Consider the following 16,185-nt stretch of genomic DNA (forward strand, 5'->3'; position numbering starts at 1 on the left):
AACCAGTAGTGTAGAGTAGACCAGTAGTGTATAACCAGTAGTGTATAACCAGTAGTATATAACCAGTAGTGTATAACCAGTAGTATATAACCAGTAGTATATAAACAGTAGTATAGAGTAGACCAGTAGTATAAAACCAGCAGTGTACGGTACTCTAGTAGTGATTAACCAGTAGTGTAGTAGTATATAGTAGACAAGTAGTATATAACCAGTAGTATATAACCAGTAGTGTAGTAGTATATAGTAGACAAGTAGTATATAACCAGTAGTGTATAACCAGTAGTGTATAACCAGTAGTGTATAGTAGTCTAGTAGTATATAGTAGACCAGTAGTATAAAACCAGCAGTGTACGGTAGTCTAGTAGTGATTAACCAGTAGTGTATAGTAGACCAGTAGTGTATAACCAGTAGTATATAACCAGTAGTGTATAGTAGACCAGTAGTATATAACTAGTAGTATATAACCAGTAGTGTATAACCAGTAGTATATAACCAGTAGTGTATAGTAGACCAGTAGTATATAACCAGTAGTATATAACTAGTAGTATATAACCAGTAGTATATAACTAGTAGTATATAACCAGTAGTGTATAACCAGTAGTATATAACCATTAGTATATAAACAGTAGTATAGAGTAGACCAGTAGTATATAACCATTAGTATATAAACAGTAGTATAGAGTAGACCAGTAGTATAAAACCAGTAGTGATAGTAGACTAGTAGTGTTTAACCAGTAGTGTATAGTAGACCAGTAGTGTATAGTAGACTAGTAGTGTTTAACCAGTAGTGTATAGTAGACCAGTAGTGTATAGTAGACTAGTAGTGTTTAACCAGTAGTGTATAGTAGACCAGTAGTGTATAGTAGACCAGTAGTGTATAACTAGTAGTATATAACCAGTAGTGTATAGTAGACCAGTAGTGTATAGTAGACCAGTAGTGTATAACTAGTAGTATATAACCAGTAGTATATAACCAGTAGTATATAACCAGTAGTGTATAGTAGACTAGTAGTGTTTAACCAGTAGTGTATAGTAGACCAGTAGTGTATAACTAGTAGTATATAACCAGTAGTATATAACCAGTAGTATATAACCAGTAGTGTATAGTAGACCAGTAGTGTATAGTAGACCAGTAGTGTATAGTAGACCAGTAGTGTATAGTAGACCAGTAGTGTATAGTAGACCAGTAGTGTATAGTAGTCTAGTAGTATATAACCAGTAGTGTATAACCAGTAGTGTATAACCAGTAGTGTATAATAGACTAGTAGTGTTTAACCAGTAGTGTACAGTAGACCAGTAGTATATAACCAGTAGTGTACAGTAGACTAGTAGTGTTTAACCAGTAGTGTACAGTAGACCAGTAGTATATAACCAGTAGTATATAACCAGTAGTATATAACCAGTAGTGTATAACCAGTAGTATATAACCAGTAGTGTATAACCAGTAGTGTACAGTAGACCAGTAGTATATAACCAGTAGTATATAACCAGTAGTGTACAGTAGACCAGTAGTATATAACCAGTAGTATATAACCAGTAGTGTACAGTAGACCAGTAGTATATAACCAGTAGTGTACAGTAGACTAGTAGTGTTTAACCAGTAGTGTACAGTAGACCAGTAGTATATAACCAGTAGTATATAACCAGTAGTATATAACCAGTAGTGTATAACCAGTAGTATATAACCAGTAGTGTATAACCAGTAGTGTACAGTAGACCAGTAGTATATAACCAGTAGTATATAACCAGTAGTGTACAGTAGACCAGTAGTATATAACCAGTAGTATATAACCAGTAGTGTATAACCAGTAGTGTATAACCAGTAGTATATAACCAGTAGTGTATAACCAGTAGTATATAACCAGTAGTATATAACCAGTAGTGTATAACCAGTAGTGTATAGTAGACCAGTAGTGTATAGTAGACTAGTAGTGTATAGTAGACCAGTAGTGTATAGTAGACTAGTAGTGTATAGTAGACCAGTAGTGTATAGTAGACTAGTAGTGTATAGTAGACCAGTAGTGTATAGTAGACTAGTAGTGTATAACTAGTAGTGTAAAGTAGACCAGTAGTATATAACCAGTAGTGTATAGTAGACTAGTAGTGTATAGTAGACCAGTAGTGTATAGTAGACTAGTAGTGTATAACTAGTAGTGTAAAGTAGACCAGTAGTATATAACCAGTAGTGTATAATAGACTAGTAGTGTTTAACCAGTAGTGTACAGTAGACCAGTAGTATATAACCAGTAGTATATAACCAGTAGTGTACAGTAGACCAGTAGTATATAACCAGTAGTGTATAACCAGTAGAGTATAACCAGTAGTATATAATAGACTAGTAGTGTTTAACCAGTAGTGTACAGTAGACCAGTAGTATATAACCAGTAGTATATAATAGACTAGTAGTGTTTAACCAGTAGTGTACAGTAGACCAGTAGTATATAACCAGTAGTATATAATAGACTAGTAGTGTATAACCAGTAGTGTATAATAGACTAGTAGTATATAACCAGCAGTGTACAGTAGACCAGTAGTATATAACCAGTAGTGTATAACCAGTAGTGTATAACCAGTAGTGTATAACCAGTAGTGTATAACCAGTAGTGTATAACCAGTAGTATATAACCAGTAGTGTATAACCAGTAGTATATAACCAGTAGTGTATAACCAGTAGTATATAACCAGTAGTGTATAATAGACTAGTAGTGTTTAACCAGTAGTATATAACCAGTAGTATATAATAGACTAGTAGTGTTTAACCAGTAGTGTACAGTAGACCAGTAGTATATAACCAGTAGTGTACAGTAGACCAGTAGTATATAACCAGTAGTGTACAGTAGACAAGTAGTATATAACCAGTAGTATATAACCAGTAGTGTATAGCCAGTGGTATATAACCAGTAGTATATAACCAGTAGTATATAATAGACCAGTAGTGTTTAACCAGTAGTGTACAGTAGACCAGTAGTATATAACCAGTAGTGTACAGTAGACCAGTAGTATATAACCAGTAGTGTACAGTAGACAAGTAGTATATAACCATTAGTATATAATAGACTAGTAGTGTTTAACCAGTAGTGTACAGTAGACCAGTAGTATATAACTAGTAGTATATAACCAGTAGTATATAACCAGTAGTATATAACCAGTAGTATATAACCAGTAGTATATAATAGACTAGTAGTGTATAACCAGTAGTATATAACCAGTAGTATATAACCAGTAGTATATAACCAGTAGTATATAATAGACTAGTAGTGTTTAACCAGTAGTGTACAGTAGACCAGTAGTATATAACTAGTAGTATATAACCAGTAGTATATAACCAGTAGTATATAACCAGTAGTATATAACCAGTAGTATATAATAGACTAGTAGTGTATAACCAGTAGTATATAACCAGTAGTGTACAGTAGACCAGTAGTATATAACTAGTAGTATATAACCAGTAGTATATAACCAGTAGTATATAACCAGTAGTATATAACCAGTAGTATATAATAGACTAGTAGTGTATAACCAGTAGTATATAACCAGTAGAGTACAGTAGACCAGTAGTATATAACTAGTAGTATATAACCAGTAGTATATAACCAGTAGTATATAACCAGTAGTATATAACCAGTAGTATATAATAGACTAGTAGTGTTTAACCAGTAGTTTACAGTAGACTAGTAGTATATAACCAGTAGTGTACAGTAGACCAGTAGTATATAACCAGTAGTGTATAATAGACTAGTAGTGTTTAACCAGTAGTATATAACCAGTAGTATATAACCAGTAGTGTATAACCAGTAGTATATAACCAGTAGTGTATAACCAGTAGTATATAACCAGTAGTGTATAATAGACTAGTAGTGTTTAACCAGTAGTGTACAGTAGACCAGTAGTATATAACTAGTAGTATATAATAGACTAGTAGTGTTTAACCAGTAGTGTACAGTAGACCAGTAGTATATAACTAGTAGTATATAACCAGTAGTATATAACCAGTAGTATATAACCAGTAGTATATAACCAGTAGTATATAATAGACTAGTAGTGTTTAACCAGTAGTGTATAGTAGACCAGTAGTATATAATAGACTAGTAGTGTTTAACCAGTAGTTTACAGTAGACTAGTAGTATATAACCAGTAGTGTATAATAGACTAGTAGTGTTTAACCAGTAGTATATAACCAGTAGTATATAACCAGTAGTATATAACCAGTAGTATATAACCAGTAGTATATAACCAGTAGTGTATAGCCAGTAGTATATAACCAGTAGTATATAACCAGTCGTGTATAACCAGTAGTGTATAGCCAGTCGTGTATAACCAGTAGTATATAACCAGCAGTATATAACCAGTAGTGTATAACTAGTAGTATATAACCAGTATTATATAACCAGTAGTATAAAACCAGTAGTATATAACCAGTAGTGTACAGTAGTATATAACCAGTAGTACATAACCAGTAGTATATAACCAGTAGTGTATAACCAGTAGTGTATAGTAGTCTAGTAGTATATAACCAGTAGTACATAACCAGTAGTATAGAGTAGTGTATAGTATAGTGTATATCTCACCTCTATAGGTATGTAAACATGAAGCCCAGTTCTCCTGTATAGTATATAACCAGTAGTGTATAACTAGTAGTATATAACCAGTAGTATATAACCAGTAGTATATAACCAGTAGTATATAACCAGTCGTGTATAACCAGTAGTATATAACCAGTAGTATATAACCAGTAGTGTATAACTAGTAGTATATAACCAGTATTATATAACCAGTAGTATATAACCAGTAGTATATAACCAGTAGTATATAACCAGTAGTATATAACCAGTAGTGTATAACCAGTAGTATATAACCAGTAGTATATAACCAGTAGTATATAACCAGTCGTGTATAACCAGTAGTATATAACCAGTAGTATATAACCAGTAGTGTATAACTAGTAGTATATAACCAGTAGTATATAACCAGTAGTATATAACCAGTAGTATATACCCAGTAGTATATAACCAGTAGTGTATAGCCAGTAGTATATAACCAGTAGTATATAACCAGTAGTGTATAACCAGTAGTGTATAGCCAGTAGTATATAACCAGTAGTATATAACCAGTAGTGTACAGTAGTATATAACCAGTAGTACATAACCAGTAGTATAGAGTAGTGTATAGTATAGTGTATATCTCACCTCTATAGGTATGTAAACATGAAGCCCAGTTCTCCTGTATAGTATATAACCAGTAGTATATAACTAGTAGTATATAACCAGTAGTATATAACTAGTAGTATATAACCAGTAGTATATAGTATAGTGTGTATCTCACCTCTATAGGTATGTAAAGCATGAAGCCCGGCTCTCCTATATAGTATATAACTAGTAGTATATAACCAGTAGTGTATAACCAGTAGTGTATAGTAGTCTAGTAGTATATAACCAGTAGTATATAACCAGTAGTATATAACCAGTAGTATATAACCAGTAGTATAGAGTAGTATATAGTATATAACTAGTAGTATATAACCAGTAGTATATAACTAGTAGTATATAACCAGTACTGTATAGTAGTCTAGTAGTATATAACTAGTAGTATATAACTAGTAGTATATAACCAGTAGTGTATAGTAGACCAGTAGTGTTTAACCAGTAGTGTATAGTAGACCAGTAGTGTATAGTAGACCAGTAGTGTATAACTAGTAGTATATAACCAGTAGTATATAACTAGTAGTATATACCCAGTAGTGTATAGTAGACCAGTAGTGTATAACTAGTAGTATATAACCAGTAGTATATAACCAGTAGTATATATAGACTAGTAGTATATAACCAGTAGTGTATAGTAGTCTAGTAGTATATAACCAGTAGTATATAACCAGTAGTGTATAGTAGTCTAGTAGTATATAACTAGTTGTATATAACCAGTAGTGTATAGTAGTCTAGTAGTATATAACTAGTAGTATATAACCATGAAGCCCGGCTCTCCTGTATAGTATATAACCGGTAGTATATAACCAGTAGTGTTTGGTGGGATATAAATAGTAGTATATAACCAGTAGTATATAACTAGTAGTATATAACCAGTAGTGTATAACCAGTAGTATATAACCAGTAGTGTATAACCAGTAGTGTATAGTAGTCTAGTAGTATATAACTAGTAGTATATAACCAGTAGTATATAACTAGTAGTATATAACCAGTACTGTATAGTAGTCTAGTAGTATATAACTAGTAGTATATAACTAGTAGTATATAACCAGTAGTGTATAGTAGACCAGTAGTGTTTAACCAGTAGTGTATAGTAGACCAGTAGTGTATAGTAGACCAGTAGTGTATAACTAGTAGTATATAACCAGTAGTATATAACTAGTAGTATATACCCAGTAGTGTATAGTAGACCAGTAGTGTATAACTAGTAGTATATAACCAGTAGTATATAACCAGTAGTATATATAGACTAGTAGTATATAACCAGTAGTGTATAGTAGTCTAGTAGTATATAACCAGTAGTATATAACCAGTAGTGTATAGTAGTCTAGTAGTATATAACTAGTTGTATATAACCAGTAGTGTATAGTAGTCTAGTAGTATATAACTAGTAGTATATAACCAGTAGTGTATAGTAGTCTAGTAGTATATAACCAGTATTAAATAACTAGTAGTATATAACCAGTAGTGTATAGTAGACCAGTAGTGTTTAACCAGTAGTGTATAGTAGATCAGTAGTGTATAACCAGTAGTATATATAGACTAGTAGTATATAACCAGTAGTATATAGTAGTCTAGTAGTATATAACTAGTAGTATATAACCAGTAGTGTATAGTAGTCTAGTAGTATATAACTAGTAGTATATAACCAGTAGTGTATAGTAGTCTAGTAGTATATAACCAGTAATAAATAACTAGTAGTATATAACCAGTAGTGTATAGTAGACCAGTAGTGTATAGTAGACCAGTAGTGTATAGTAGACCAGTAGTGTATAACTAGTAGTATATAACTAGTAGTATATAACCAGTAGTGTATAGTAGACCAGTAGTGTATAACCAGTAGTGTATAGTAGTCTAGTAGTATATAACCAGTAGTATATAACCAGTAGTGTATAGTAGTCTAGTAGTATATAACTAGTAGTATATAACCAGTAGTGTACAGTAGTCTAGTAGTATATAACCAGTATTAAATAACTAGTAGTATATAACCAGTAGTGTATAGTAGTCTAGTAGTATATAACTAGTAGTATATAACCAGTAGTGTCTAGTAGTATATAACCAGTATTAAATAACTAGTAGTATATAACCAGTAGTATATAACCAGTAGTATATATAGACTAGTAGTATATAACCAGTAGTGTATAGTAGTCTAGTAGTATATAACCAGTAGTATATAACCAGTAGTGTATAGTAGTCTAGTAGTATATAACTAGTAGTATATAACCAGTAGTGTATAGTAGTCTAGTAGTATATAACTAGTAGTATATAACCAGTAGTGTCTAGTAGTATATAACCAGTATTAAATAACTAGTAGTATATAACCAGTAGTGTATAGTAGTCTAGTAGTATATAACTAGTAGTATATAACCAGTAGTGTCTAGTAGTATATAACCAGTATTAAATAACTAGTAGTATATAACCAGTAGTGTATAGTAGATCAGTAGTGTATAACCAGTAGTGTATAGTAGATCAGTAGTGTATAACCAGTAGTATACAACCAGTAGTGTATAGTAGACCAGTAGTGTATAGTAGACCAGTAGTGTATAGTAGACCAGTAGTGTATAACTAGTAGTATATAACCAGTAGTATATAACCAGTAGTATATATAGACTAGTAGTATATAACCAGTAGTGTATAGTAGTCTAGTAGTATATAACCAGTAGTATATAACCAGTAGTGTATAGTAGTCTAGTAGTATATAACTAGTAGTATATAACCAGTAGTGTACAGTAGTCTAGTAGTATATAACCAGTATTAAATAACTAGTAGTATATAACCAGTAGTGTATAGTAGTCTAGTAGTATATAACTAGTAGTATATAACCAGTAGTGTCTAGTAGTATATAACCAGTATTAAATAACTAGTAGTATATAACCAGTAGTGTATAGTAGTCTAGTAGTATATAACTAGTAGTATATAACCAGTAGTGTCTAGTAGTATATAACCAGTATTAAATAACTAGTAGTATATAACCAGTAGTGTATAGTATAGTGTGTATCTCACCTCTATAGGTATGTAAAGCATGAAGGCCGGCTCTCCTGTATAGTATATAACCAGTAGTATATAACCAGTAGTGTATAGTAGTCTAGTAGTATATAACTAGTAGTATATAACCAGTAGTATATATAGACTAGTAGTATATAACCAGTAGTGTATAGTAGTCTAGTAGTATATAACCAGTAGTATATAACCAGTAGTGTATAGTAGTCTAGTAGTATATAACTAGTTGTATATAACCAGTAGTGTATAGTAGTCTAGTAGTATATAACTAGTAGTATATAACCAGTAGTGTATAGTAGTCTAGTAGTATATAACCAGTATTAAATAACTAGTAGTATATAACCAGTAGTGTATAGTAGACCAGTAGTGTTTAACCAGTAGTGTATAGTAGATCAGTAGTGTATAACCAGTAGTATATATAGACTAGTAGTATATAACCAGTAGTATATAGTAGTCTAGTAGTATATAACTAGTAGTATATATAGACTAGTAGTATATAACCAGTAGTATATATAGACTAGTAGTATATAACCAGTAGTATATAGTAGTCTAGTAGTATATAACTAGTAGTATATAACCAGTAGTGTATAGTAGTCTAGTAGTATATAACTAGTAGTATATAACCAGTAGTGTATAGTAGTCTTGTAGTATATAACCAGTATTAAATAACTAGTAGTATATAACCAGTAGTGTATAGTAGACCAGTAGTGTATAGTAGACCAGTAGTGTATAGTAGACCAGTAGTGTATAACTAGTAGTATATAACTAGTAGTATATAACCAGTAGTGTATAGTAGACCAGTAGTGTATAACCAGTAGTGTATAGTAGTCTAGTAGTATATAACCAGTAGTATATAACCAGTAGTGTATAGTAGTCTAGTAGTATATAACTAGTAGTATATAACCAGTAGTGTACAGTAGTCTAGTAGTATATAACCAGTATTAAATAACTAGTAGTATATAACCAGTAGTGTATAGTAGTCTAGTAGTATATAACTAGTAGTATATAACCAGTAGTGTCTAGTAGTATATAACCAGTATTAAATAACTAGTAGTATATAACCAGTAGTATATAACCAGTAGTATATATAGACTAGTAGTATATAACCAGTAGTGTATAGTAGTCTAGTAGTATATAACCAGTAGTATATAACCAGTAGTGTATAGTAGTCTAGTAGTATATAACCAGTAGTGTATAGTAGTCTAGTAGTATATAACTAGTAGTATATAACCAGTAGTGTCTAGTAGTATATAACCAGTATTAAATAACTAGTAGTATATAACCAGTAGTGTATAGTAGTCTAGTAGTATATAACTAGTAGTATATAACCAGTAGTGTCTAGTAGTATATAACCAGTATTAAATAACTAGTAGTATATAACCAGTAGTGTATAGTAGATCAGTAGTGTATAACCAGTAGTGTATAGTAGATCAGTAGTGTATAACCAGTAGTATATAACCAGTAGTGTATAGTAGACCAGTAGTGTATAGTAGACCAGTAGTGTATAGTAGACCAGTAGTGTATAACTAGTAGTATATAACCAGTAGTATATAACCAGTAGTATATATAGACTAGTAGTATATAACCAGTAGTGTATAGTAGTCTAGTAGTATATAACCAGTAGTATATAACCAGTAGTGTATAGTAGTCTAGTAGTATATAACTAGTAGTATATAACCAGTAGTGTACAGTAGTCTAGTAGTATATAACCAGTATTAAATAACTAGTAGTATATAACCAGTAGTGTATAGTAGTCTAGTAGTATATAACTAGTAGTATATAACCAGTAGTGTCTAGTAGTATATAACCAGTATTAAATAACTAGTAGTATATAACCAGTAGTGTATAGTAGTCTAGTAGTATATAACTAGTAGTATATAACCAGTAGTGTCTAGTAGTATATAACCAGTATTAAATAACTAGTAGTATATAACCAGTAGTGTATAGTATAGTGTGTATCTCACCTCTATAGGTATGTAAAGCATGAAGGCCGGCTCTCCTGTATAGTATATAACCAGTAGTATATAACCAGTAGTGTATAGTAGTCTAGTAGTATATAACTAGTAGTATATAACCAGTAGTATATATAGACTAGTAGTATATAACCAGTAGTGTATAGTAGTCTAGTAGTATATAACCAGTAGTATATAACCAGTAGTGTATAGTAGTCTAGTAGTATATAACTAGTTGTATATAACCAGTAGTGTATAGTAGTCTAGTAGTATATAACTAGTAGTATATAACCAGTAGTGTATAGTAGTCTAGTAGTATATAACCAGTATTAAATAACTAGTAGTATATAACCAGTAGTGTATAGTAGACCAGTAGTGTTTAACCAGTAGTGTATAGTAGATCAGTAGTGTATAACCAGTAGTATATATAGACTAGTAGTATATAACCAGTAGTATATAGTAGTCTAGTAGTATATAACTAGTAGTATATATAGACTAGTAGTATATAACCAGTAGTATATATAGACTAGTAGTATATAACCAGTAGTATATAGTAGTCTAGTAGTATATAACTAGTAGTATATAACCAGTAGTGTATAGTAGTCTAGTAGTATATAACTAGTAGTATATAACCAGTAGTGTATAGTAGTCTTGTAGTATATAACCAGTATTAAATAACTAGTAGTATATAACCAGTAGTGTATAGTAGACCAGTAGTGTATAGTAGACCAGTAGTGTATAGTAGACCAGTAGTGTATAACTAGTAGTATATAACTAGTAGTATATAACCAGTAGTGTATAGTAGACCAGTAGTGTATAACCAGTAGTGTATAGTAGTCTAGTAGTATATAACCAGTAGTATATAACCAGTAGTGTATAGTAGTCTAGTAGTATATAACTAGTAGTATATAACCAGTAGTGTACAGTAGTCTAGTAGTATATAACCAGTATTAAATAACTAGTAGTATATAACCAGTAGTGTATAGTAGTCTAGTAGTATATAACTAGTAGTATATAACCAGTAGTGTCTAGTAGTATATAACCAGTATTAAATAACTAGTAGTATATAACCAGTAGTATATAACCAGTAGTATATATAGACTAGTAGTATATAACCAGTAGTGTATAGTAGTCTAGTAGTATATAACCAGTAGTATATAACCAGTAGTGTATAGTAGTCTAGTAGTATATAACTAGTAGTATATAACCAGTAGTGTATAGTAGTCTAGTAGTATATAACTAGTAGTATATAACCAGTAGTGTCTAGTAGTATATAACCAGTATTAAATAACTAGTAGTATATAACCAGTAGTGTATAGTAGTCTAGTAGTATATAACTAGTAGTATATAACCAGTAGTGTCTAGTAGTATATAACCAGTATTAAATAACTAGTAGTATATAACCAGTAGTGTATAGTAGATCAGTAGTGTATAACCAGTAGTGTATAGTAGATCAGTAGTGTATAACCAGTAGTATATAACCAGTAGTGTATAGTAGACCAGTAGTGTATAGTAGACCAGTAGTGTATAGTAGACCAGTAGTGTATAACTAGTAGTATATAACCAGTAGTATATAACCAGTAGTATATATAGACTAGTAGTATATAACCAGTAGTGTATAGTAGTCTAGTAGTATATAACCAGTAGTATATAACCAGTAGTGTATAGTAGTCTAGTAGTATATAACTAGTAGTATATAACCAGTAGTGTACAGTAGTCTAGTAGTATATAACCAGTATTAAATAACTAGTAGTATATAACCAGTAGTGTATAGTAGTCTAGTAGTATATAACTAGTAGTATATAACCAGTAGTGTCTAGTAGTATATAACCAGTATTAAATAACTAGTAGTATATAACCAGTAGTGTATAGTAGTCTAGTAGTATATAACTAGTAGTATATAACCAGTAGTGTCTAGTAGTATATAACCAGTATTAAATAACTAGTAGTATATAACCAGTAGTGTATAGTATAGTGTGTATCTCACCTCTATAGGTATGTAAAGCATGAAGGCCGGCTCTCCTGTATAGTATATAACCAGTAGTATATAACCAGTAGTGTATAGTAGTCTAGTAGTATATAACTAGTAGTATATAACCAGTAGTATATAGTAGTCTAGTAGTATATAACCAGTAGTATATAACCAGTAGTACACTGCTCAAAAAAATAAAGGGAACACTTAAACAGCACAATGTAACTCCAAGTCAATCACACTTCTGTGAAATCAAACTGTCCACTTAGGAAGCAACACTGATTGACAATAAATTCCACATGCTGTTGTGCAAATGGAATAGACAGCAGGTGGAAATTATAGGCAATTAGCAAGACACCCCCAATAAAGGAGTGGTTCTGCACGTGGGGACCACAGACCACTTCTCAGTTCCTATGCTTCCTGGCTGATGTTTTGGTCACTTTTGAATGCTGGCGGTGCTTTCACTCTAGTGGTAGCATGAGACGGAGTCTACAACCCACACAAGTGGCTCAGGTAATGCAGCTCATCCAGGATGGCACATCAATGCAAGCTGTGGCAAGAAGGTTAGCTGTGTCTGTCAGCGTAGAGTCCAGAGCATGGAGGCACTACCAGGAGACAGGCCAGTACATCAGGAGACGTGGAGGAGGCCGTAGGAGGGCAACAACCCAGCAGCAGGACCGCTACCTCCGCCTTTGAGCAAGGAGGAGCAGGAGGAGCACTGCCAGAGCCCTGCAAAATGACCTCCAGCAGGCCACAAATGTGCATGTGTCTGCTCAAACGGTCAGAAACAGACTCCATGAGGGTGGTATGAGGGCCCGACGTCCACAGGTGGGGGTTGTGCTTACAGCCCAACACCGTGCAGGACGTTTGGCATTTGCCAGAGAACACAAAGATTGGCAAATTCGCCACTGGCGCCCTGTGCTCTTCACAGATGAAAACAGGTTCACACTGAGCACGTGACAGACATGACAGAGTCTGGAGACGCCGTGGAGAACGTTCTGCTGCCTGCTACATCCTCCAGCATGACCGGTATGGCAGTGGGTCAGTCATGGTGTGGGGTGGCATTTCTTTGGGGCGCCGCACAGCCCTCCATGTGCTCGCCAGAGGTAGCCTGACTGCCATTAGGTACCGAGATGAGATCCTCAGAACCCTTGTGAGACCATATGCTGGTGCGGTTGGCCCTGGGTTCCTCCTAATGCAAGACACTGCTAGACCTCATGTGGCTGGAGTGTGTCAGCAGTTCCTGCAAGAGGAAGGCATTGATGCTATGGACTGGCCCACCCGTTCCCCAGACCTGAATCCAATTGAGCACATCTGGGACATCATGTCTCGCTCCATCCACCAACGCCATGTTGCACCACAGACTGTCCAGGAGTTGGCGGATGCTTTAGTCCAGGTCTGGGAGGAGATCCTTCAGGAGACCATCCGCCACCTCATCAGGAGCATGCCCAGGCGTTGTAGGGAGGTCATACAGGCACGTGGAGGCCACACACACTACTGAGCCTCATTTTGATTTGTTTTAAGGACATTACATCAAAGTTGGATCAGCCTGTAGTGTGGTTTTCCACTTTCATTTTGAGTGTGACTCCAAATCCAGACCTCCATGGGTTGATAAATTTGATTTCCATTGATAATTTTTGTGTGATTTTGTTGTCAGCACATTCAACTATGTAAAGAAAAAAGTATTTAATAAGAATATTTAATTAATTCAGATCTAGGATGTGTTATTTTAGTGTTCCCTTTATTTTTTGGGGCAGTGTATATAGTATATCTCACCTCTATAGGTATGTAAAGCATGAAGCCCGGCTCTCCTGTATGGGTCATACTCATTACTCGGATCCCATTGGCGTAGCCCACACTCATTTCCTGTTGACACACACCAAAGGTCAGGACAACAACACACACAACCTTCGGCCTTGTGATGAGCCACGATAAACATAACATGACCGGGCGAAAACAGGTTCCTCACCTTACAGAAGAGGGACGGGAAGTGTTCGGGAGTCATGGAGACATACGATAGTTCTCCTAGGACGTCCATCGCCCGCGGACCAATAAGATTCAGCGCTGTAGAAGGGAGGCCGGGGGTGGGGAAAGGGTTCAGAACAGAAATGCATTGTGGGGAACTGAGGGGAAGATCGAGGTTCTGCAGCGATAGTTCTCACCGGTGTACTTCCAGCTGACGTCCTCTAGGTGGAGCTGTGGGTCGTCGGGCATGTGCTTCTTCAACCACGACCAGCAGTGGACCTGCTGATCTGTAGGAGAGATGATGAAGAAGCTACAGAGACAGAAAGAGAGAGAAAGGGAGAGATAGAGATAGAGAGAGTGAGAGAGAGAAACATTTAGATGGTGGAGTTAGCCCCCAGGTGGAGTTAGCCCCCAGGTGGAGTTAGCCCCCAGGTGGAGTTAGCCCCCAGGTGGAGTTTGCCCCCAGGTGGAGTTTGCCCCCAGGTGGAGTTAGCCCCCAGGTGGAGTTAGCCCCCAGGTGGAGTTAGCCCCCAGGTGGAGTTAGCCCCCAGGTGGAGTTTGCCCCCAGGTGGAGTTTGCCCCCAGGTGGAGTTAGCCCCCAGGTGGAGTTTGCCCCCAGGTGGAGTTTGCCCCCAGGTGGAGTTTGCCCCCAGGTGGAGTTTGCCCCCAGCTGGTGTTATGAACAGCTGGCTTTTTTTTTTTTTTTTCTGGACTCTGACCACGCTGCAGTGTTTCTTCTTAATGGCTAAACCCTCACCTGTTCTTCTTAATGGCTAAACTCTCACCTGTTCTTCTTAATGGCTAAACTCTCACCTGTTCTTCTTAATGGCTAAACTCTCACCTGTTCTTCTTAAATGGCTAAACTCTCACCTGTTCTTCTTAATGGCTAAACTCTCACCTGTTCTTCTTAAAACCTGTTAAGGATATGGCAGACATATGCCCCCTTTGGAGAGATTGGGTACCCCTAGTAAACTGAAAAAAAAATCTGTCAAAAATTGCTAATATATGCAAATAAAAATTATTATTGGATAGAAAACACTCTAAAGATTCTAAAACCGTTGGAATTATGTCTGTAAGTATAGCAGAACTCACAGGGCAGGCATTCTTCCAAACTAGTTTTTGTGGCCATGAAAGTTGGAGCAACTTTGACGTCATGGCCCCCACCCTTCCCAACCAGTTATGATTCTGGGGAGACTTTCTATCTCTTCCGCTAGATGTCCTCTTTCAGTAGAGCTTTGAATCGTTCAAATCCCGCGAGAATTGACCCTATGGGAGTGAAATTAGTGCGTGCCACGAGAAAATAGGCTGTGCGTAGGGGCGCGAATTGGTCCCAGCCATTCCTTTGTTCCAGCACTCAAGAGAAGGGCAGACGATGGCCGATTGAATTGAAGTTTGTTTTGCGTGTCTAAAACATCATAAAGCTTGCTTCTGCACTTAGTTTGACCTGTTTAGTCGACATATAATATGTAATTTTGAAGTTTTGATGTGCAACTTTTCCGGACCAGAGGATGTTTTGGGTGCATTTCAGCTGATGTTATTAGCAGTAGCTAATACAAAGACGCAAGACTTGAAACGATGTATTGGGTAAGTATGAAGCCTTCCAGAACATTCTGAACGAAGACCATCGAAGGTAAGGGAATATTTATGCTTAAATCTGTGTTTCTGTTGACTCCAACATTACGTAGAAATGTAGCTTGGAACTGAGCGCCGTCTCAGCATATTGAATAGTGTGCGATTTCTGTAACGTTAAAAATAAATCTAACAAAGCGGTTGCATAAAGAAGCAGTGTATCTTTCTAACTATATGTAGAACATGTATATTTAGTCAAAGTTTATGATGTCTATTTACGTTATCTTGCCGCGCTACCTAGATTTCCTGCGGGCATTTTTGAGTAATTTCTGAAGGTGAACTCACTGTAAATGGACATTTCTGGATATAAATGGCATATTATTGAAAAAAAAAAAAGTGTACTGTGTAACATGTCATATTACTGTCATCTGATGAAGATTTTCAAAAGGTTAGTGAGCGATTTATTTTTTAATCCTGCGTTTGTTGATTGCATGTTTTGGCTATTCAAATGAGCTGTGTCTGGTGG

General features: G+C 34.9%; 1 protein-coding gene across 1 annotated transcript in view; it reads right to left on the minus strand.

The window, feature by feature from the left end:
- Positions 1-16,185, minus strand: part of LOC110510551 (pyruvate dehydrogenase phosphatase regulatory subunit, mitochondrial) — a 59,546-nt gene that overhangs the window by 8,739 nt on the left and 34,622 nt on the right. Inside the window, exons 14-16 of the mRNA XM_036981735.1 lie at positions 14,288-14,400; positions 14,095-14,189; positions 13,902-13,991 (exon numbers count right to left, since the gene is read on the minus strand). Of these exons, the coding sequence (XP_036837630.1) occupies positions 13,902-13,991; positions 14,095-14,189; positions 14,288-14,400 (298 nt within the window). The remainder of the gene's footprint in view (positions 1-13,901; positions 13,992-14,094; positions 14,190-14,287; positions 14,401-16,185) is intronic.

This window comes from Oncorhynchus mykiss, chromosome 6 (assembly GCF_013265735.2).
Source record: "Oncorhynchus mykiss isolate Arlee chromosome 6, USDA_OmykA_1.1, whole genome shotgun sequence".
Lineage (NCBI taxonomy): Eukaryota > Metazoa > Chordata > Actinopteri > Salmoniformes > Salmonidae > Oncorhynchus > Oncorhynchus mykiss.